The sequence below is a fragment of the Myotis daubentonii genome, chromosome 5 (genome assembly GCF_963259705.1).
Source record: "Myotis daubentonii chromosome 5, mMyoDau2.1, whole genome shotgun sequence".
Taxonomy (NCBI): domain Eukaryota; kingdom Metazoa; phylum Chordata; class Mammalia; order Chiroptera; family Vespertilionidae; genus Myotis; species Myotis daubentonii.
In genome coordinates this window covers 109,465,069-109,487,028 of record NC_081844.1, presented here as the reverse complement: position 1 = coordinate 109,487,028, position 21,960 = coordinate 109,465,069, and the positions used below count along the sequence as shown (strand labels likewise).

Sequence of the window (21,960 nt, the reverse complement as noted above, 5' to 3'; positions counted from 1 at the left end):
GACCACTCTCTCTGGATGGCAGCCCCCAGGGCTCTGGCCACTGCAGACACTGGGCTGCACATTTGGAAACCAGCCCGATGCGATGTTCCAGCGCCAAGCCTTTCCCCATGTGGACGGGTCGCAGGGGCCTTGGCCACACGGCTGGGAAGGTCCCCTTTCCTCCTCGATCCCCAGGGCCTGCTGGGGTCCCGCACCCCATGGCGGACGGCCCGGCCCACCTCGGAACCACCGGGGAGTTTCAGAGGCCGCCACTGGTCCAGCCCAGGTCTCCTTGGTGGTCCTGGGCCCCCAGCACTGCAGGGCGGGCGGGAGCCATGCTAGGGGGTTTCAGATGTAAGCAACTCCTGATACGCGGTTTCGCTCGTTTTATTTTAAAAACTCTAATACGATGAGAAGCTTTTATGTCGCCTCTGGCAGGGAGTCGGGTGTCAGCTGCATTCTTCTCTACTTTATTTCAGGAACAAAGGGGGACACAGGCCGGACGCCCCTGAGCTGGTGCTAACGGGGCCGGGGAGGCCGGAGCTGCCGAAGGCGCAGCAGCGGGCCGCGAGGGGCCAGGGCCTGAGCGCCGCCCCATGGCCTGCGCGCTCCGGGCGGGACCCCGCAGTTCTCTTCAGCGAAGCAGTGGGTGGCTCCCGAGCCACGGGGCTCTCTGCGGCCCCCTGCCCCCCATCTCCACACACACACACACACACGCACACACACGCGCACGCGCACACACGCACACACACGCACACACGCACACACACGAAGTCGCGCAGGCGCCCCTGGCCACTGGAGGAGAGGCCTCCGCTGGGCGACGGCGACAGAACTCTTTCTGAAGCAGCCGCTGCCCTCGGCTCCGCTGGGCTCCCACCGCCGTGGGGACAGTGCTGGGAGGAGAAGCAGCTTTTCCGGGGGCGCACGCCGGCCCGGTCAGTGAGAGGAAGGCCACGCGGTGAGCGGGGCCAGGGGCTGGCACAGGCGGGTGTCCGGGGTGCACCCCGGAGAAGAGGCCCCGGCCCGGGCACCGGAACGCTGGAAGCGTCCTCTCCAGGAGACTCCCTCTCAGTCCTGCTTTCTTTCCAGATTCGCCACGGCGGCCGCGGGTGAGCACTGACCCGGGGAGTCGCCTGGGAAGGACGGACGGGCACTGTCCAGGGAGCAGCCTCCCGCCGGGGAGGAGCCCGGAACCTAACGAGGAGAACGGTACCCGAGCAGCTAACATGCCGACGCCATGAGTCAGTCGGGGGACGAGGAGCTCGCAGGCCGGGTGGGAAGGGGGGTGCGGTGCGAGCAGGGATGGGGTGCGAGCAGGGATGGTCTCGGCTCACACCGCAGGCCAGTCGGCTCCCGGGACGCTGAGCCCTTCTCACAGGGGACCCGGGAGGCCCGGCGCTCCTCCTCCGAATGCCAGCAAGCTCGCGGCAGGCGCCCTCCGCCCTGCCCAGCGCTCCTGGGCCCAGCTGGGAGCCGGGAGCCGGGAGCTGGACCTGGAGCCGGCCCGGTCCAGAGCCACCCGCGGCCACCTGCTCACTGTCTTCACTCCCTGCCACCCCCCAACCCCCCCCACCCCCGCTGGCCAGGCCCGCGGTTCTGGGATGAGCTCCCGCGCACTTCAGGTTGGAAGAGAGAGCTGAGGAGTGAGCCCTGAAAGTTGAGCAAAAAGACAAAGAAGAGAAACTTGGAGAGAAAAAGTCGGAAAAGCGCTCCTCAGGCGGCAGGAGGCAGGGAGGACCAGCTTCTGGGCCTGGAGGAAGGAGGCTCAGGCTGAACGGCCAAGTCAGCTCTGCCGCCCCGACCCAACCCGAGGTTTCAAAGGCAGAGACGGCGGAAGCAGGCAAGTGGGCGCGGCCAGTGATCTCAGCCAGATGCTATGGGAGATACAACAGAAACGTGGCCATGGCTACCACCGTGATTGTTTTAATAAAGTGGAAGTCCAGCACCAGGGGGAAGACACCCCGACACACACCGCATTTCAGGCCGAGGCCGAGGCCAGAGGAGAGAGCGCACGTGCTTCTGGGAGGGGGAGGGGGGCAGCGGGCGAGGGGGGGCTCAGAATGTATTGCCGCTTCTGTGGGGCTGGAAGCTGGGAGAATGGACTCAACCTTCAGAATTCTAGGAAAGAAAAGTATTTTCATTCTCAAACGCCACGCCGGTGGCTCTGGGAGCAGCCAGCAGCTAAAACCCTGAAAACAGGAAGGTCACTGGCCGAGGGGAGAATGTGGGATTGGCAGAAAGTGCCAAGAAAAAGAGCGAACAAGTAAACGATAATGGCAGTAACTGATACCAAAGAAACGAAAAGTTGGGCGAGAAGGAAGGTAACCTTGTGTGTCCCAACCTGTGCTGTGCGAGGCCGCCCTGGTCATTCGCGTGAACCCTGACCCGCTCCGACCTGAACGAAGCGCCTAGGACCGGGCGGGGCGGGCACTGGAGCGGGAGGGGGCGAGGAGAGCGGCAACCCCGTCTCCCGGCAGCCTGACATGGGAAACGAGTAGAGAGGCCAGAGGGTCATGCCAAGGGGTGGAATTACATGCCCAAGAGAAACAGCTCACACTGCAGGCGAGTCCCGGGGAGGGCGACGTTGGAAGGGGGCGGCGCTGGGCTGCGTGCGGCCGCCTGCCGTTCGGGGTTGTAATGAGCCGTGAGGAAAGAGGCTGTAGCTGTGCACACACATCCCTTTGGTGAAAGTAAGTAAACGTTTTAAATGTACACACTCTCCCACCTCCTCAGCGGACGAACACACGCAGCCTTGTGTGTCCATTCGCACGTTTCACACCTTCCCATCCTGGGATGGCCAGCAGCCTGGACTCGTGGGACTGCTGGCCAGGCCGCGGCTGAGCTGTGAGGACTGGGTGGGTATTGGGGGGGGGGCTTTCAGCCTCCTCGGGGCCGTCGGAAGGACGGCTGTGAGTTCTGCACGAGCCTGGGGAGTCCCACGCAGCAGCCGGGAAGGAGAGGCCAGCCGAGCCGTGGACTGGCGAGCGGCCCTCGCGCTGCAGAAAGGCCGCAGCCCTGCCGGGCGCCGACCACGCAGCCTCCTGAGCCCTGGGACCGGAGCAGGCAGCGTGCTGATTCCAGCCACTAGACGTGTGGCTGTGACACAGAACGCCACGCTCCCGACGCCTGCCCACCTATGCCGGAGCCAGGCGGTCGCTCCCGGCCCACGGCCACCTGTGGAGCTCGCTGACCGCAGCCCGGCCGCACCTGACTCACATTCCTTCCACGCCAGGGTTTGGGAGGAGACTCGGGGAGGCTGGGGGTGGGGATATGGGGGCAGACGTGAGCCCCTGGGGCCAGACGGCATGTGTGCTGGCCAGAACGATGACCGTGGCCTTGCCCCTGGAGAGGGCCTGCCCGAGTGCGACACGTGAGCCCCCGGGCGCGCTCGCTGCGAGCAGGTGCTGCAGGTGTGACCAGTTTTGCTCATCGCGCTGGGCTCGCCGTGGCCAGGTGGGCCTGACCAACATGCGCCTTGAAAAGCAGAGGAAGGGCGCTTCCAGCACCAGGGCGCGGGGCGCGGGGCGCGGGGCAGGGGCCAGGGACGCCCCGAGACACAGCCGGCAGCCCCTGCCAGCCGTCGGAGCGAACTCGGACCTGATTCTTCCGCGCCTCCTAGGAGCGAGCTCGGACCGGATTCCTCCCGCGCCTAAAGGTAGGGGATTTCGAGCACTTTCGTCCTGAAAGCATTCGCCAGTTTCAGGGGGACCCAGGGGTGTTGACAGAAACCAAAGCCCTGGGCCCCCGGGTGGGAGACCCTCCCTCGTGGAGAGGCCAGACGGAGGGGCAGCTGCTAGGATGCGGTCCTTGTGCAGACGGCGAGGCGCGGCTCCCACGGTCAGGCCCGCGTCCTGGGCCCGGGGCAGCCCTCACGGTTGCTTTCCTGTTTGTCCAGCTGCTCATCTAGGTCGCCCGTCCTCCCTGTGAAAGGGGAACGGTGCGCGGGCGCCGGCCTTTCTCTCCGCGCGCGCGTGTGTGTGTGTGTGTGTGTGTGTGTGTGTTTCACATCCTTTAAGATGAACAAACGCTAATGTAACCAGGAGAGGGGACCACATGTTCTCACCGCGTGGGCAGGCCTCTCCCCGCTCCCCCACGCCAGGCGGGCTCCTTCTGATGGCACCAGCGCTCAGTGTGCCCAGCCCCCCCCAGCTCCCCTCTCCTGTCAGCCAGAACCCTGAGACCGCGGTCTGCCACGTGCGTCTGACACCCCTCCCCTCGGTATAGGTCCCAGGCCCACAGGCAGGAGCAGGGGTCCTCAAACTTTTTAAACGGGCCAGTTCACTGTCCCTCAGACCGTTGGAGGGCTGGACTATAGTTTAAAAAAAACTATGAACAAATTCCTGTGCACACGGCACATATCTTATTTTGAAGTAAAAAAACAAAACGGGAACAAATACAATATTTGTATTTGCATGTGGCCTGCGGGCCGTAGTTTGAGGACCCCTGGGCAGGAGTCACACAGGACGTGACTCAGGCCGGGGGAGAGGGAGGACGTGACAGCTGTGGGGGGCACTCTCGCGCCCACCAGGAGGCACAGAGGTGGTGCCTGGGGCACGGTCCCCACACGTGCATGTGTGTTTCCTCCCCCGTGGCTAGGACTGAGACAGGTGCACACATGAAACACCTCCGGAAAGTATTGTTTCATTTTGTAAATTTTTTAAACTTTGATGAAATGGTCCCACGGGGTGTGTATCCTTCTCCAGCTTGTTTTTGTTTTGTTTTGCTTTTTATATTTTTATTGATTGCGGAGAGGAAGGGAGAAGAAGAGAGAAACATCAATGATGAGAGAGAATCATTAATCATCTGCCTCCTGCCCGCCCCCTACTGGGGATCGAGCCCAAAACCAGGGCATGTGCCCTTAACCGAAATTGAACCCGGGACCCTTCAAGTCTGCAGGCCAATGCTCTATCCACTGAGCCGCACCAGCCAGGGCTCCAGCTTGCCCTTTTAATCAGCATCCTGTTGGTGCTCATTCCTGCCCGTTGCGGAGGCAGTCCACTGTGATATGGGGAAATGTGTGGCGTGGCAGCGTGTGACTTCCATAGTTTGGTCACGAACCACACTGGGACTCTCAGGTCACGTGCACTGGCTTAGGTCCTCGCCGCGTGGTGAGGACACTCAGTCCGCCCTGAGCAGAGGCGCTGAGGCCGCCGCCACGGCCAGCATCACCTCACCAGCCAGCATTTCAGGGGTTAAGTCATCCTCGCCTTCCAGAGACATCCGCCCTGGCGCCAGTGTGTTTGGTTTTCACATCCACATTCGAAAGTGAACGTGGCTGATAACTTTTCTTTACCAGCCTTCCCTCCTCTGGTCTGGACACGAAGGTTACAGTGTGTGTTTGGTAAAAGGTTTCTTCCTTTCTGTTCTCTGGCCCAGCCTTGTCCTTGAATAGAGAGAGCTGGTCTGCACAGCTTCTGGGTCTGTTTCCGTGGTTTCACGCTGGTTTGGTCGGTTGTGTTCACTCCTCCCGCGGTCCCTGGCAGGCTGCAGGCGGCTCCGGCTCTCCAGGGGCGAGCGCGTTCTGGCAGGTGGTTCTAGGAGAGTCCGTGCGCCGGGGCTTCCTGACTCGCCGGCGGCAGTTCCTACAGGCCTGCCCCGTGTCCGCAGCTCTGCCCCGCCGGCTCCTGGGTTGTCTGTGTCCCGTCGTCACTCTCTCCACCGGCCCTGCCAGCTTCGACTGTCGTCAGTCTCTGCAGAGCCGGCCCCTCGCTGCCCGGCCCCTCGCTGCCCGGCCCCTCGCTGCCCGGCCCCTCGCTGCCCGGCCCCTCGCTGCCTGCTGACCTGCTGCTGCCCGGCCCCTCGCTGCCCGGCCCCTCGCTGCCCGGCCCCTCGCTGCCCGGCCCCTCGCTGCCCGGCCCCTCGCTGCCCGGCCCCTCGCTGCCTGCTGACCTGCTGCTGCTTTACTCCTGATGTCGTCCTCCTGTCTCCTCCCGGCTATGATGTCCCCGTGCCTAGTGATGTAGGCAGGTGGCCCCCATTTTCGTGTCTGCGCATTTAAAGCTGCGGCCCTCCTGCCACGCTAGCGCCCCCTCACGGTGCTTTTCGTTACCGCCGCGTGGTTTGGAAGAGTTTGCGCCGTGTCCGCCACTGCTCTCCTGGCCTTGCAGTCCCCCTGCCCTCTTCCCACAGCACGAGGGTGAGCGATGATGAGCGAGGTCCCCAGCAGGTAGACACAGCTCTGGGACTGTCCCCGTCATGGAGGAGGAGGGAAGGCCCCTGTAGGGACTTCTGGGGACGCTCCATGGGAGGAAGACAGTGTGCGGGACACCTGTGCCCGGGCCCTTCTTCCGTCTCCTACCGTGAGTGACAGTGTGATGGTGGCCCTGCAATCATCCTGCATCTTGAGGTGACCTCGGGTGACCTTGAGGGTGGAAGGCGGGAGCTAGAGCGGTGGGGCTGAACGGCGGGGCTGGCCCGTGGGGGCCAGGAGGGGCATCTGTCAGCACTGACCCCACATCCTCTGTACAGAAGGAAGGTCGCCGAGTGTGTGCAGCTACTGTTTCCGGCCAGATGCGATCCTAGCTGATATCACTTTTTTACAAATACATTTTTATTGATGTCAGAGGAAGGGAGAGGGAGAGATAGAAACATCAATGATGAGAGAGAATCATTGATCGGCTGCCTCCTGCACGCCCCCTACTGGGGATCGAACCCACAACCCAGGCATGTGCCCTTGACTGGAATAGAACCCGGGACTCTTCAGTCCACAGACCAACGCTCTATCCACTGAGCCAAACCGGCCAGGGCCTGATAGCACTTTTAAGATATCACTTGGGTTTATAAATCACTAGAGGCCTGATGCACGAAATTTGTGCAAGGGGCTCGGCCCGTCGCTGCTGTCTGCCTTGGCCCTCGCAGCCCCAGCTTCGTCCAGAAGGTCATCCGGAAGGTTGTTCGGCCGTCCAGTCTATTTAGCACATTATGCTTCTATTATTATAGATAAAATAGTTCGCACACATGAACACATTTGTAACTCAGACTAAGGACAAAATGAACACCACTTCACGCCCCCCGCCCCGAGAGAGTGGGCACTGCAGTCTGGCTGCGTGCTCACAGCTGCACCCCTGCCTCTCCCGCCTCTCCCCCACCGAGAGAACCCGGCTGGAGTCCGTGCTTCGCATCCCCTTGCTTTGCAGCTACAGCTACGCCATGCATCCTGTAACCCTAAATTAAACCGTGTGTCCATTATACCCACACTCTTTTCTGCAATTTCCTGTTTCCCTCCACATTATGAGCTGACTCCACGTCGATCATGTAACTACGGTCCATTGAATCTCTCTGCTTTCCATTGTCTACTGCACGCCACACCCTGTGTCAGCCCCATGTATGCATCTGTGGGGTACTTCAGCTTTAACTATTACAGAACACGCTACAGACTCTCCTGGTGACTCGGGCAGCGGTCTCCCCAACTATTCTGACCCATGACATAGAGGGAGAACTGGGATATTCACATGGCACACTGGAGGGTGTGCAGAGTTCGGACAGGGCTACCGAGGTGACCCACACACTCAGGCCACCTCGAGGGAGAAAGGGACCAGTTAGATGAAGCCCATCAGTGCCCACAGCCTGGGGGCAGAGACCTGCTCACAGAATAGATGGAACACAGGGAGTGGGCACGTCAATGGCACCAGACAAGACCCAACCATCTCCCAAAGGGATCAAAGCGACTCGCACCCTCGTCATCGCTGTGTCGGCGTCCCCACCGCTCCTCAGCCTCGCCACGCTGATCACTGAACTTTAAGAAATATCTCTGCATCTTAGTTTGTAGTTTCCTTACTACTAATGTGGCTGAGCGTCTTTTTGTTCATTATTTGACACAGTGAAGGGACTCTGTCCCTCAGCCTTTCTTCATGGTGGGAGTTTGCTGTGTCTCCTGGAATCACAGAACATGTTTTGTGAAGCTGATGCTTTGAAAGATGTTGTCCTACTTTCTGATCTAGCACAGGGTTAATTTTTGCACATGCCCAATGCTTATCTATATGTATAAAACCCTAATATGCAAATAGACCAACGGCGGAACAACCGAACAACCGGTCACTATGACATGCGCTGACCATCGGGGGTGCGCGCGGAACATGGCAGGTGTCGGCCGTGGCGGGATGGTGGAGGTGAGCGGGGGCACCAGACCAGGGCGGAGCACGGGTCACTATCAGCGGGCAAGCCTCCGGTGGTTACTGAAAATTCTTTGCTCCCACGCACCGCAGTCCCAGCCGGCGCTCACACCTGCTGCTGGCGCCCGGCGCCAGTCCTGATGGCTCGGCACCGGCCCCACTCGCACCCACTGCTGACGGCAGCCCCAGTTGCTCCACGCCGCCAGTGGGTGCAAGCAGCGCCAGCACCATCCGTGCATGGGAGTGGCAGCAGCGGTGGGAGCGGGGCTGCCAGCAGAAAGGGGACTGGGGACCGCAGCCGGAGGGGCCAGACAGGGGCACAGAGGATGGGCTGAGGCCTGCCCCTATGCCCACCGCAGCCTCACAGCCCACAGTTCCAAGGTGCATGAATTCATGCACTGGACCCCTAGTTTGAGAATAATACGCACTCCAAATGCTGGGTGGCGGGCGCTACCATAAATGTCCACTAGGTAAGGGGTGACAAACCCCAGCCAGGAGCAGGGAGAAACCCAGCCTGGCCGCCTGTCTGCACACTGTCCAGGGCCGCCTTCACCCCAGAGGCAGGCGAGTGGTTGGGACAGAGACCGAGGGGCTGCACAAAGCACAAAGTACTCACGCTCCGGCCGAGCGCTACAGAAAAGGTTTGCCAGTCGGCTCCAAACCGGTTCCCTTCTTGTCGTCTTGATGCCATTAATGAAAGCGTTGTTTAGAAACCCTCTGTGGCGCTGACAGTTTGTTTATCTTTGTTACCTTATGTTGAGGCTGACGAGTGCAGGCCGGTGTTCACTCACTCATTTCCCGGCGTGTTTTCTTCTGTCATTCATGCACTGGTCCTTTTGTCCCTAGTCATTTTTTTTGCTTTGAAATCTGTTTGGATGATATTGTTACATAACAGCTTCTTTTCATCAGTATTTCTTCTTTCCATTCTCTTATGTCTTACATTTTGGGTGTGTGTCTCTCATATATAAAAAAAGAAAAAAATAATAAAATAAAATAAAAAGAAAGAAAAACAGCACGCAGCTGGCTTTGTTTTTCCATGGAATCTGACCATCTCTTTTAGTCAGGAAGTTTGCTCCATTTATTATACACAGTGACAGATATTTGGTTTCATTTCCACCACCTAAGATTGTATTCTTTTTATATTATTTTTTATGTGCCCCCCCCTTTCTTTCCTGCCTTCTTTTGGATTAAGACTTTTAAACTCCAATTTTTACCTTTACGGATTTGAAGTTTTGGCCTTTTCATAATTCCCCTAATAGTATCACATGAATTCTAGAGTTCATAGTCAGAACGCTCCTCAGCGGCTTCACCCTGCTCCGAGCAATGTAAGAACATCCGCACTGGTAATGCCAGGTTTAGACCCCTTTACTAACTTCTTTGCTGTTTATTTTTATTGTGTTTTCAGTGGAGAAATACATCATCTGTTTTCAAAATAGCACTTGAAACAATACAAGTACAGGTGCGATAGGACAAAGCAAACTCCAGTCATGAGACACTACATACATATGAGAAAAATAGTCTGATATTCAGGTAATGAAACTAGAATTTAAAAGTCCCCGGCTTAGTAAAACAATGTGTAAACACAAAGACAGGACTAAATGCGTGTCTGGCGATTTCCACCCAATGCCACAGCTACTGCAAACACTGGGCACGGGGCACGCGTGACTCATGACGGCAGCAGGACGCTGGTGACTGCACAGGCTAAGCCGTGAAATGGCCCACTGTGTGCTGAAAAGAAGGGCTCAATTACTGCACAGACAAAAGGAAGGAAATTGTAGTTCAACTGTGGAAAAATTAACCCAGAAGGATAGAGAAAGGGTTTAAGGAACTGCAGTTTAATGTGGAAACTGCACAGGTGGTAGAGGCACGCAGATGAGAGGGGAGGAGACAGAACTGGACGAATGGAGAACCTGGCAGGGTGCTGTGTCCAGGTTACGACAGCTGTCATTCATCTATATCTGTTGTCATTCACGTTTCCTGAACATGGATGTTCTGCATAATCATGAGTGGTGTTTTCTTTAAAAGAAAAGTGTTCCTAATAGTTTGTAGGATAAAACAAAAGAGTGGAAAGCCAACTATATGTCAAGTCCTTGCTAGAAATTATTATTTTTTAGATGTAAAATTTACTGATGGATTTTAGTAAACAAAAATTGGCATAAAATTCTTAGAGAAAAGATCTTTCTGCTTACCTGTTTAAATTGGACATGAATGCCCCATAAATAGGTATCCTGTGAAGTTCACAAAATTTCTCATGTGTAGAGATCAAGTGGCCATCTGAGACTAATGTTTCACGGGCATTACTTTCAGTCAAGTTTTACTAAAATATTAGCCCTGGAACCAAAATTTCATGTTTTGTGCCATGTGGCCACAAGACTTGATTTCATATCATGGTTAAGAAAATACTAGCATTCTGGGTTTTTTGTTAAACAACATACAAGCATACCGTGTGCATACAAGCAAAGCAGTGGGGAGACACAAGGCTATCTTGTTGTAAGAAAGATGATTAAGGACAACAGAACATGGAGCTGTCAGCTCCAAGACTTTGTTTGCTGTTTGATCGCTGATTGTGTGCGTTATAAAACAATCCTACAGAAAAAAACAGTCACTTCTTGACCATGTCCCATCAAAACCAAAGAATTACTAACTACTGTTTTGATGTCAAATATATACCGTGAGAGCTACCATTTCACTGTCAAGGGCTACAGCTACCTCCCAGGAACTTCGCTAGATTAACTTTCCTGCTTTGTCTGAAGTACAGTGCACTGCACAGCGATATCCAGTTTGGAGCTTAACAATGAAAATGCTTCAGGAAAAAACTAAAATTCATCAAGCTGAAACCTCTGAAATTAGTGCTCATTTCTAATCATACACATAAAGTGCATCATCAATATAAGGATATCTGATACCAATTTGTATGGCAAATTCCCCTCAACAATGCATCAAACATAAATGCAGTCCAGATGTCAGTCACGGGTACAAAGATAGCTGGAGGTTTTTTCTCCCATTTTCTCTTTAAGGGAAGTAGTCCTTTGACATAGTTAACATAACTGTTGCTGAGACATTAATAATCTACACAATAATAGCAGCACTTCTAGCTTCATGTACTAACCTGGACTTCTGACCAAGATTAGCCCAGCAAAGGGAGTTACCAAGTCAGCCTAAATCTCTTTGGAGTCTGATCTAGTTTGGCACCCTTCATTCTCCTCCTTTAGCATTTGAAGACAACAGATCGAGTTGGCAGATATTATTTATGGAAGCTTGATGGTGTGTTTATCAGTTCAATCTGTTTTATTGAAGTCTTGTTAACAGGAATAGGATTTGCAGGGAGAGCGGGGACATTGGAAAGGTTTCTATGGACGTTTCCTGCGGCCAACAGAGAAGCTACTGTTTGCATACTCCTCATGGAGTTGTGCTGTCTCTTCACAAGATCGCTCCTCTTCTACCGTAGCTTCCTCGGTCCCCCGTCTGTGTGAGGTGAGACAGTCCTCTAGACGCCTACTATAGGGTTAGCTATGTTTGTGGCTGCGGCCCCTGCAGGCCTGGGGGCATGGTTTACCAGAAGTGTTGAAGAAACAAGTCTAGTGATCGTGGGCTTTGGAGGTGGAGAAATGGCTGCTTGTGAGGCAGTCTGAGGAACGCTTTCGCTTGCACCCCCCGGGCTCTCACTGGGGTTCCCTTGCTGCAAGGTGACTTCAGTAACCTGTACGCTGGTCGCAGATGCTGCCATTACAGCCAGAGCAGGACTGTTTCTGCCCTGAGAGGAGCCAGTCACTGGGCCAGTCTTCACAGTGCTTGCAGGTGAAGGCACAGACACGCTGTTTTCACTGTCAGCAGACGAGTCAAGACTGCTGTCATTCAAAGCTGTCAATCTGACATCTTCCACTGACTGTGTTTTATTTTTCTGAAGCACGTGATTAGGTAGTAGCTGGTGGAGCTCCTTTCTTCTTAAATGCATTGCATCGATTTTCATATCCATCTCAAACATCTTACTATTTATTGCTTGCCTATAAACTGTGTCTGTGAAAGACTGGATATCATAGGTGAGATCGATACTGAGAACTTCAGAATTTTCTGGCTTTTTTAATACTAACCCAATCACCCACATTGTGCAAAATTCTTCCTTGTCAGGATTTCCTTTGGGTGCTGGAAATGACTGAGGATTCACATGAGCCAGTGTAATAAATTCATTCTTCTCCAAGCTGCCCACCAGGATTCGGATCTTTGATTCCACCAAGCCCACCCATTCTAGACGCTGCTTTTCTGTTGGTGCACTTGCTAGAAGTACAATATAATGCTTATACTTTTGAAAGAAGCTTGGAGCTTCAAACAGTTTGGACCACTCTGCCTTACTCAGCAAGATCTCATGTGTGATAGCAAGACCTTGTTTAAACTCCTCGATCATGACCATCCTTGTGGACACAGACACGTTGTAGGTGGAGTTCTGCTGTGGGTACGCCGGTGTGATTATAGGCATCAGGTGGTACCTGTCGCTGGGGTTTACTCTTGGGTCCCATACAGGCAGATTAAGGTTTTGCTCTTCAGGCTCTTTCAGTAGCACTGGGTTTGGCCACTCCCATTCAGAAAACACTAAGAAAAATTTACGTACAAGCGTGGATGCCACTGCGTTTGGATACAGCTGGCAGGTTCTTGCTACAAGCATGGCCCAGGAGACGCCTCCCAGGAACCCTAGAATGTTGGAGTAGATGTTGTGGCATTTGGCCCACAGCTTGATAGCTCTGAGGGTTAACCGGAAGTTGTCAATGTTCGGTACTAGATGTAAGATTTCATCGGTGACCCGGCAACCATTAAGGCTTCTTATGCATCTAATATCTAAATTTTTAAGCAGACTGTCATCTCTTAGGTCCAAGTCTTCTGGAATAGTCTGCAGTGCTAATCTTGCAAACAAAATATCAATCTCTATCCCATCAAAACACAGTCGGATAACGGGGACAAACGCCTCCTCCACCGCCCGTAAGTCCTTGACTTCCTCGTGGAGTTTCAACTTGTCGTAGAAGGAAGTGAAGAAGTCGCTGCGGTCCACGTGCCGCGGCGCCACGCACAGCGCGTCGATGTCGGCGCCCTTGGTGTGCACCCCTAGCCGGTAGGAGCCGAACGTGAAGATTTTGCCGCCGACGTTCTCAATCACAGCGGGTGGGAGACTTTTGCTTTCACTGATCTCTCGTATCCATTCCTTTACCAGATTATTTAATTTTTCCAAAATTAAAATCCTGCGCTGCAGTTCCTCTTCCTCTTCCAAAACCCCAAAGGGCTTCAGGGTTTCAATTAATTTCTGGGTCAGTTCGCAGTCTGTCTCCTTGGGGGCGGCTAAGCTGATGGGGGAGGAGATGCCATAGAGCCTGGGTGGCGGCGGGGTCGGCTGTGATCCCGGGGTTGTCGCCGGAAACGGCATCCTCTCTAGCGCTGGCCCGGCCACGCCACGTTCCCCGCCACCGCGACCTCCGTGGCCGCTGCCCGGGTCATGATCCGCTGAGGCGGGAGGGGCGGGGCTCCTACCAGCCCGGGTCTGACCCGCTCCCGCTCCGCTCCCGCCGCTTCAAGCGTCTCTCCGCTGTCCCCTGGGCCCCAACATGGCGCCCGGGCCCTCCACCCGCCGCGCCGTTCTAGAACGGCCACACGCCCGCGGATGCAGGGCGCACGCGTGCCGCGCAGGGCCTCACGGGAGTTGTAGTTTCCAGGGGGCTGCCGTGGAACCCGGGCTTCAGGCTGGGGGGGTCGGGGGGAGGGCGGGGGGAAGGGATGAGCCTCGGTTTTTGGCTTTTTTACTGTTTTGTACGTTTGCTCTGCCCTACCATCCGTTGCCTTCTCGCCATTTCTTACACCTCAGACCCAGTTCCTCCGCCTCTGAGGCCAAGGAAGCCGCATGCACCGTCCCTGTCCCCCTTCGGACACGCGTTCGCGGCGCCCCGGGAGCGCCTGGGAGGGGAGCACGGCCCCGGGAGCGCCGCGGGGGAGGGTGACCCTGAGCTCACCCCAACCCACGGCTCCCAGTCCAGGGCCGGGCGCCCCCGGGCACTGCCCACAGCCACTGGGGATGCCCAGCGGGTAGGGGTGCAGCCGGCGAAGGGGAGAGGCGGGGGTGCTACTACCGTCCCGTGGCCTGGCGCGGCCCCCGCAGCCAAGAGCTATCGCCAAACTGCCCGTGGGGCCGCGGCTGGAAGCGTGGAAATCCGCTCCCCGCCCTGGAAACAAACAGCCTCACCCACCCGGCCGCGGCGGAAACCACATGGCCCCATGGCGGCACCCCCGCGGCTGACGGCTTATCGCAGGGACTCGCAACCAACCCCCCCACCCCCCTACCCCCCCCCACACACACACACACACGCCGCCGGCGCCCCCAGACTGACACACACGGGGATGCTCTGGAGACCGGGGGCGCAGCTGTGAAAGGCAGTTGAAGGGAAGCAAGCACCACCGGCCTGCCTGAATGCGGCAGGGGGGGGGGGGGTGGACTCTGCTCCCCGCTCCTCCGACCCGCACCCCCGCTTTCCCACGGGACTTCCGGGGAACCAGTCCATGCGCAGGAGACGGGACGCAGGGGGCTCCCCCGGCCCCTCCACCCCCCCCCCCCCCCATACACACAGCTGCTGCGCCAGGTGCGCCCTGGGCTTTGGCTAAAGGCCGACGCTGAGACCAGTGCAACCCGTGAGCCCCACTGTGGTCCTCATGTGGGGCACCAGCTGGAATCAGGAACCACTGTGACAGGGACCTGACGCCTGGGAAGACCGGTGAACTCACACACACCCAAACACGCAGGCACACGCGTGCACACACACACAGGCGGTCCCTTCCCTTCTCCACCGATCACGGGGGAACACACAGACACACACACACACACATACACACACACAGAGGCAGTCCCCTTTGCACCACTGCTCACGGGGAACACGACCGCAGGTGGTAGAAGCTGGGCAAGGGCCCCTCCCAGGGCAGACGGATGAGCCAGATCCTTTCTCATCAAACTTAACCCAGTGACCGGCCCTGGGCCGACCCCCTTTCATGCCTCACCTCCGCTTCACAGGGACTTGGAGTTTTTTGTTGTGTTGATTTTAGAGAGGAAGGGGGAAGAGGGACAGAGACAGGCAGACACACATTGACTTGTTGTCCCACTTATCTGTGCATTCACTGATCGATTCCTGTATGTTCCCTGACCGGGGATCGAACCCATAACCTTGGTGTGGGGGCAATGCTCTAACCAGCTGAGCTGCCCGCCAGGGCCCACTTCACAGTGACTTTGAGTCTCCCTGTGGTTCCCACGGCTGGTGAGGATGGCAGGGGGGCCGGAGGATGGTGAGCAGACCCCGCAGGGCGGTGAAGGGCTCTGGCGGCACCTGCGAGGCCGCAGAAGCTGCAGCACGTCCGCTGCACAGGGAGCCGTTCAGAGTGTACATGCCACGGTGCACACGTGTGAGTGCACAGTCCTGTGTCCACGCATCCATGCATCATGGGAATAGCCACACGAAGGCGCTCACTCAAAGGTCTGGACCCTGGTCAAGCTTTGGAGCAGGGCTCCGACCACGCGAGTCTGTCCCTGGCCGCCGCCCCTGACTGGCCCTCCCATCTCTCTAAGGACAGAGGCGAGCGTGCCTGCCCTGGGACGCCGTCCCCATTGCCACGCTCTCTGCTGTCACCGGCAAGGGGGGTGGCAAGGTCAGGAGGCACTGGCTGCCAGACCACAGCCTGAGGGAAGGCCAGGAAGGAGGGCCACCGCCCTGGGGTCTGGGAGGCCGCACGGGCAGGTAACACAGCCCGCTTCCGCCAGAGAAGTGTGTCAGCGAGACCGGCCGGCTCAATGGACTCTTTATCTGAAAGGTTTTGCAAAACCACCACCAAATTGAATAGGCTGTGAGCAGCGGCCTTGTCTTGCCTCAGCTGCTGTGAAAGGTACGGGTCTGAGGGGCAGTGCACGAAGACCAAGGCCCACCCTTAGGTGCTGTCCGTCCCCAGGGCCCCGCCAGGAACCAGCTGTGCGACACTGAGCAGGCTTTCCCACGCCGATCCCGGGACCTGGGGCCGTGACCTTCAGGACAGGCAGGGCTGGCCGCAGTGGAGAAAATACCGGGCGGGACCGTGGCCTCGAGCTGAACCCCGGCCCCGCCCCCACCCCCCAGCCTGGCCTCCTGGGACATCTTCTAAAGGAGGAGGGTCAGGGCAAAACAGCAAACCCAGGCCGGGACCCATGGGGTGTGGCCATCGGGGGCTGGTCTGATACTTACAACTTAAAGCAACTATAACATCCTCCACGTGACCTGCTTTTTTCGACCCCATGTGCAGAAGCCTGCACATCAGTGGTAAAAGCCTGCGCCCTGTCCGAGGCCCCACCCCACCCCGTCTGGGGACCCCGGCCCGTGAGCACAGAGCACCCTGCTCACACGTGCAGGAAGTGTTAATATAGCGACGACACCGCACAACAGGGACTTCCCGAGGCTGTGCTAAGCACATCACTTCAGAACCCCATTCCCCAGATCAGAAAACTGAGGCCCAAAGAGGCGAAGCAATTTGCCTAAGGTGACAGAGGGCCGCCCCACCGGGCACCACTGTCGCTGTGTGACACAGCAGTCCCAGCCAGGCCCGAGGGACACCAGCCCCTGGGAGCCCCCACACGCCCGCTGCACACACCAAAGTGCAAGTGGCTCCATGTTCGCCCCGGGCGAAGCCAGAGGAAGGAGCGTTCCCAACGCCTCGCAGACGCACGGCTCAGGGCGAGCGCAGCAGCGGCTCTAAGGCCCCTCCACCCGGAGAAGACAAGATCGAGAAGGTCTGAGGCCACTTGACGGCCACACAAGCCAAGTCCACGTGCTCATGCAAAGCCACCGTTTCCACGGGACACTAAGAAAAAGCCAACCGTGACCTGAGACACATTTAAGAGTCTTGATATTTGAAAAGTTACTTTTTGTTTCACATGCCTATTAAGATAATCAGTTCTCGCCACCAACTGAACAGCAGCCAGACGCGGAGCAGCGGCCACGGGCCACCGAGCCCTCCCGCCGCGGGGCCGGGCTCAGAGCTGCCGCTGTCTGCGCACCTCAGGGGGACAGGGGCCCACTGCCTCTGGGCGGGGCCTCCTCCAGCACGGGCCCCTGCCTGCACCCACAGACCCCCCACACCCAGACACACCGCAGCCCCTCATCGTCGCATTGGGTGCCCCTCAGAGTCACCAGGCCTGGGCACAGGACTTCCTGTCACCACACCAGTGGCTCTGGACACGGTGTCTGCAGCAATGATGGGACAGCCAGAGGGGACACCTCGCCTCACCCAGGAGGGCCTGCCTACCAGGCCGCTCGCCGAGGTCCGCCGCCCCTCGGCCTCCACCTGCCCTGCCCAGCCCGCCGGCGAGTCTCCTCCCGGAGCCGCTCACCTGCCGTCACAGTGTCAACGTCCTTGGCCGCCAGCTCTTCCACGTCTGCCCTCCTCCTCAGCTCAAACCTCCGGGACAAGCCTTCTCGGGGCTTCCACAGCTCCTGGATCAGGAGCGGCTTCTCGTGGTCCCCGAACACCCGGACGCACTCCGCCTGCCACGGCCGCTCCGCGTCGCCGGCCTGGCCCACCACGTCGCACAGCACGTACTGGCCGGCGCCGTCGGGGCTCAGGGAGTAGCGCTCCAGGGCCTCCCGCACCAGCTCCTGGGCGCTGGACCGGCCGGTGGCCAGCACGCTCTTGTAGTGGGCGCCCGAGCACACGCTGTCCCCGAACACCTTGAGGACCCCGGGCGCTGAGAGCTGAGTGGAGAGCTCCGCCGGGTCGTCGCTGGCACCCAGGTCGGCGAAGGTGGCGTCCAGGTCGCGGTACTTGTAGCTCAGCGTGCGGGACAGCACGCTGGACAGCAGCTGGCCCTGCCGCTTCAGCTTGCTCTTGGCGGGCGGAGACATGATGAAGTGGGTCCCATAGAACATGGTGGGCCCGTCTTCACGGGCGAGGCTGCGGCTCACAGCTGGGGAGGCGGCCGCGTCCTGGAGGAGACAGGGTGGGTCAGCATCGACCGTCGGGGCAGCAAAGGCACGCGAGGCCCCGTGAACTGAACAGACATGACAGCCCCCTGGGCCCGCACCCAGCACAGCCGCAGACACGCCCGGGGGTCCAGTGCCCGCAGCAGCGACCTGGAGGAGCAGGCGGGGGAGCGCTGAGGAGCCCGCAGGGAAGGCCCGCTAGGAGGCGCCACCCGCACGGAAAGGAGGCCACGCCCTGCTGCGCGGGCCCCACACCTGGCAAGTGCTGGGCCCCTGCACACCCGGCAAGTGCTGGGCCCCCGCACGCCCGGCAAGTGCTGGCTCCCGCACGCCGGGCAAGTGCTGGCTCCCGCACGCCCGGCAAGTGCTGGCTCCCGCACGCCCGGCAAGTGCTGCTCCCCGCACGACCGGCAAGTGCTGGCTCCCGCACGCCCGGCAAGTGCTGGGCCCCGCACGCCCGGCAAGTGCTGGGCCCCGCACGCGGCGCAGCCGGGACACAGCGGCCGTGGCCTGTCTCCCGAGGCGGGCCCGCCCACCACATGGCCCCACAGCGAAGGTGTAAGGCGCAGGAGTGGGAAACGCCTGGCCTCCCTCTCCCACACCACAGCCGGGGCGGGGCGGGATGGGAGGAGCTGCGGCCCTGGACAGCCGCACTGGATGTCCATGTGACCGCAGCAACCCAAAGGGGCCCTCCCAGACCCGGAGGCTCGACGGGAGCGTATGCCATCCTCCCCCTGCGTCCCGCCTGGCCTCGGGCTGCGGTCAGGCCACCGCTGCTCTTGGAGGGGTCGGTGCACACTCCTGGGAGCTCTGATGTGTCAGCCAGCCGTCATCCCAGTGCACTCAGCCGTCATCCCAGTGCACCCAGTGCTCCCAGCCGTCATCCCAGTGCACCCAGTGCTCCCAGCCGTCATTCCAATGCACCCAGTGCTCCCAGCCGTCATCCCAGTGCACCCAGTGCTCCCAGCTGTCATTCCAGTGCACCCAGTGCTCCCAGCCGTCATCCCAGTGCACCCTGTGCTCCCAGCCGTCATCCCAGTGCACCCAGTGTTCCCAGGCTGGTTCTAAGAGTGCACGGGGCTCGCCTGGGGCCCTGGCGGAGCAGAAGGCGTGGCAGAGCGGGCATCTCCACAGCACAAACACGAAGCTCGACACCACATCAGCGAGGACGGCGCCCACTTCAGTGCCCGTGCCCTCACCAGAGACGAGAGCAGGCAGGCCAGAGAAGAAAAGCTCATTTTCTAGAAGCTTCTAGAAACAGTGTCCAGGTCCCAGTAAGGACCTGGCGGCATTGGGCACCTGTGACAAATGTCAAGCACTAGACTCAGTGGAAGCCAACACCCTCAGTCCCCGCTCCCTCCCGGCTCCACGGGTGGTGGGAGAGGCTGGGGGGGGCACCCCCTGCGCTGCAGCCTGCTGCTCACACTCACACGGCAGCGCGCGCCCAGGTGTCTCGCGGACGCGCACAGGGCTCTCTGGCCTCCAGTGCGGAGGCTGCATGGGAGTGAGGATGCCTGAGGCTTCCCTTCTCCCCCGAGGAGCGAGGATTGTGTGACAGACCCGTCAGACCCCAGGGAGCCCGCGCTGGCCACGGCTCCCCTCAGCGCCCAGGCGCCTGCCAAAGGCTTGGCGTGAATGTACAGCAGAGCATCGCAGAGCGCACACAGGGCACGAGCCCGGCTTTGCCCCCGCATCACAGGCACGAGCCTGCTTCCCACACTGCCAGCCGCGCCCGGACACCCCCTCAGAGGGCCTGACCCTCCACAAACACTCCCCTCCCCGGCCGCCTCCTCCAGGCAGAGCCCCAGGGTCCAACCACACCCCGTGGTGGCCTGTGGCCAGAAGCCTCGGCCTCGAGGTGTGTGTGGTTGTGAATGCGACGCCGAAAACGCAGAAACCGCGGCTAAAGCAGCAGCAGCCGAGCCGTGAAGTAAACCAGGAGCCTAAGAGGCCCAGGTACAGCGGGGGAGTGGACTGCCATCTTTTTGTTTTGACATTTTCTCCATCGATTTCCAGAGAGAGCAGAAGGCAGGGGTAGATGAGGGGGGTGGGGGGGGGGGGAGAAAATCCATGTGAGAGAGACACACCGATCGGCCACCTCCCACACACCCCAACGGGGGCCGGGAACCGAACCTGAGACCCTTCAGTCCGAGGGCCAACGCTCCAACCACTGAGAACACCAGCGAGGACATGAGATGCTATTTTGCGCTGGGGCGGTCTAGGTTCTGTAACATCTAAAGCTAATGCAATTCTGTCTTCATAAAAAAGAAATAAAAAATTATAGACACACGCCTGCTCGTCCGCTCCCAGGGCCTGGCGAGCCAGCGCCCTCCTCCTTCCAGCAGCTTCCAGGCGAGTGACGGAGACTGTGGCTCGCGCCTCTCCGCCGGCTCCTCTGAGGCCCAGGCAGGGCCCAGGACACACGGGCGCTGGTCTGTTTTATCAGGAAGCTCTGCTCGCTCTGTGGCCGTTTGCAGAGCAGCCACGGACGGTCACTTGTTCCCTTGCCACCTTCCTCCCCAACCCCCGCAGGCCGAGCGCAGCCTGTTGGTCAAGATGGATGGACTCTTCCCGAGGACGAGAGGCAGGAACACCCCACAGAGGCCCCGGGTCGGGCTGGGAGGCTCGACCTGCCGTTCCCTTTTCTGCTCCGGCCTCGGCCTCGGGTCTGTCACAGTGATACTCGGACGCCGCTTCTCCGAGAGAAGGTTTTTGTCTGTCCGCAGGGAAGAGTCCAAGTTCTGATGAAAACAAGCTCCAGTCACCCCAGCGGGTGCCGCGAGCGAGGTCAGTGCGAGGCTGACGACATGGGTGGAGGACACGCTGGCCCGGCCCGCAATGTGGAATCCATTAGCGCTTCCCCGGACGGGACAGGAAGAGGCAGACGTGCAGGCTCTGCTTCATCCCCGCCATCCACAAACCCGAGCCCGGCAGCGCCAGCCGGAGCGACGCTTTCCAATACAGAATCATTTAATCAGATTTAATTGTGGCAGGCTAGCTAGCCGCTTGCCAGGGGACTGGCCGTTTCCGCCAGTGGGACTAAGGGCTGGCTCCTCTCAGGAATGCACAAGAGGTGGCCGTGCTGGCCGGAGACACCTGTAATCACCAGCGACTTGGAAAATTCTTTTCGGCAATTCAGATTAGCCAGACACTTGACAGGGTGCTGGGGCGTGAGCCGGCGGGTCGGCAGCTCCCTGCTGGGAAATAAGCCGCCCCGCCGCGGCCCCCCGCGGTCCAGCCCGGCAGGGGTTTTGTTAGGTGCGGTGTTGGTCGAGGGGCTGGAAATGGCCCAGAAGTAGCCGGAGGCAGGGCTATCAGCCGGCCCATCACGGGGAAGGGCCGCTGGGCGAACAGGAAAGCCAGGACGGGCGGGTTGGGGGGATGTCACGCAGACCCTGGAGCGAGGCTGTGGATCCCTGCCCTGCTCCCCGCGGCGCCAAACTCCCCTAAGCCGGGGAGGGGGGTGTCCTCCGGGTTGGAGGGCCAAGGTCCAGGAGTTGCAGGGGGCTGTGGCCAGAGCCGACCCCCTGGGACCCCGAAGCAGGGCCGCCCTCACCCCAGTGGCCAGCCTTCAGGAGCCGACCCCCAAGGCAGCAAGGGGCGCCAAGAGCCGCCGGTTGCCATGGCAACAGGACAAGCCCCGCTTAAGAGGCCCGGGAGATGTCCCGTGAGGGCCCTGCTGCCCGAGCGCGCGTCCCGCGGCCTCCCAGCTCGGCCTCTGCGCCACCGCGGAGCTCCCGCCCCAGCGGAGCGCCCAGCACCCTCCGCCTCTCCTCGCGCTCCCCGCACTCACCTCCAGCCCAGCCCGCCGCCTCCGCGTGGCTCCAACACCCGCTGTACCCGCGGCAGCCCGAGCCCGAGCGGCGCCTCCTGCCGGCCGCTCAACGGACGGGGCGGGGCCTCGG

At 59.4% G+C, this 21,960-nt stretch overlaps 2 protein-coding genes across 2 annotated transcripts in view; both read right to left on the bottom strand.

Annotated features, from left to right (window-relative positions):
* The window catches only part of RADIL (Rap associating with DIL domain), a 36,595-nt gene extending 14,635 nt beyond the window's left edge, over window positions 1-21,960 (bottom strand). The window contains exons 1-2 of the mRNA XM_059699378.1: window positions 21,849-21,960; window positions 17,467-18,058 (exon numbers count right to left, since the gene is read on the bottom strand). Of these exons, the coding sequence (XP_059555361.1) occupies window positions 17,467-18,001 (535 nt within the window). The 5' untranslated portion in view covers window positions 18,002-18,058; window positions 21,849-21,960. The remainder of the gene's footprint in view (window positions 1-17,466; window positions 18,059-21,848) is intronic.
* Window positions 8,380-13,697, bottom strand: PAPOLB (poly(A) polymerase beta). The gene has a single exon (XM_059699377.1). It carries the CDS (start codon window positions 13,498-13,500, stop codon window positions 11,578-11,580), a length of 1,923 nt encoding a protein of 640 aa, XP_059555360.1. The 5' UTR covers window positions 13,501-13,697; the 3' UTR covers window positions 8,380-11,577.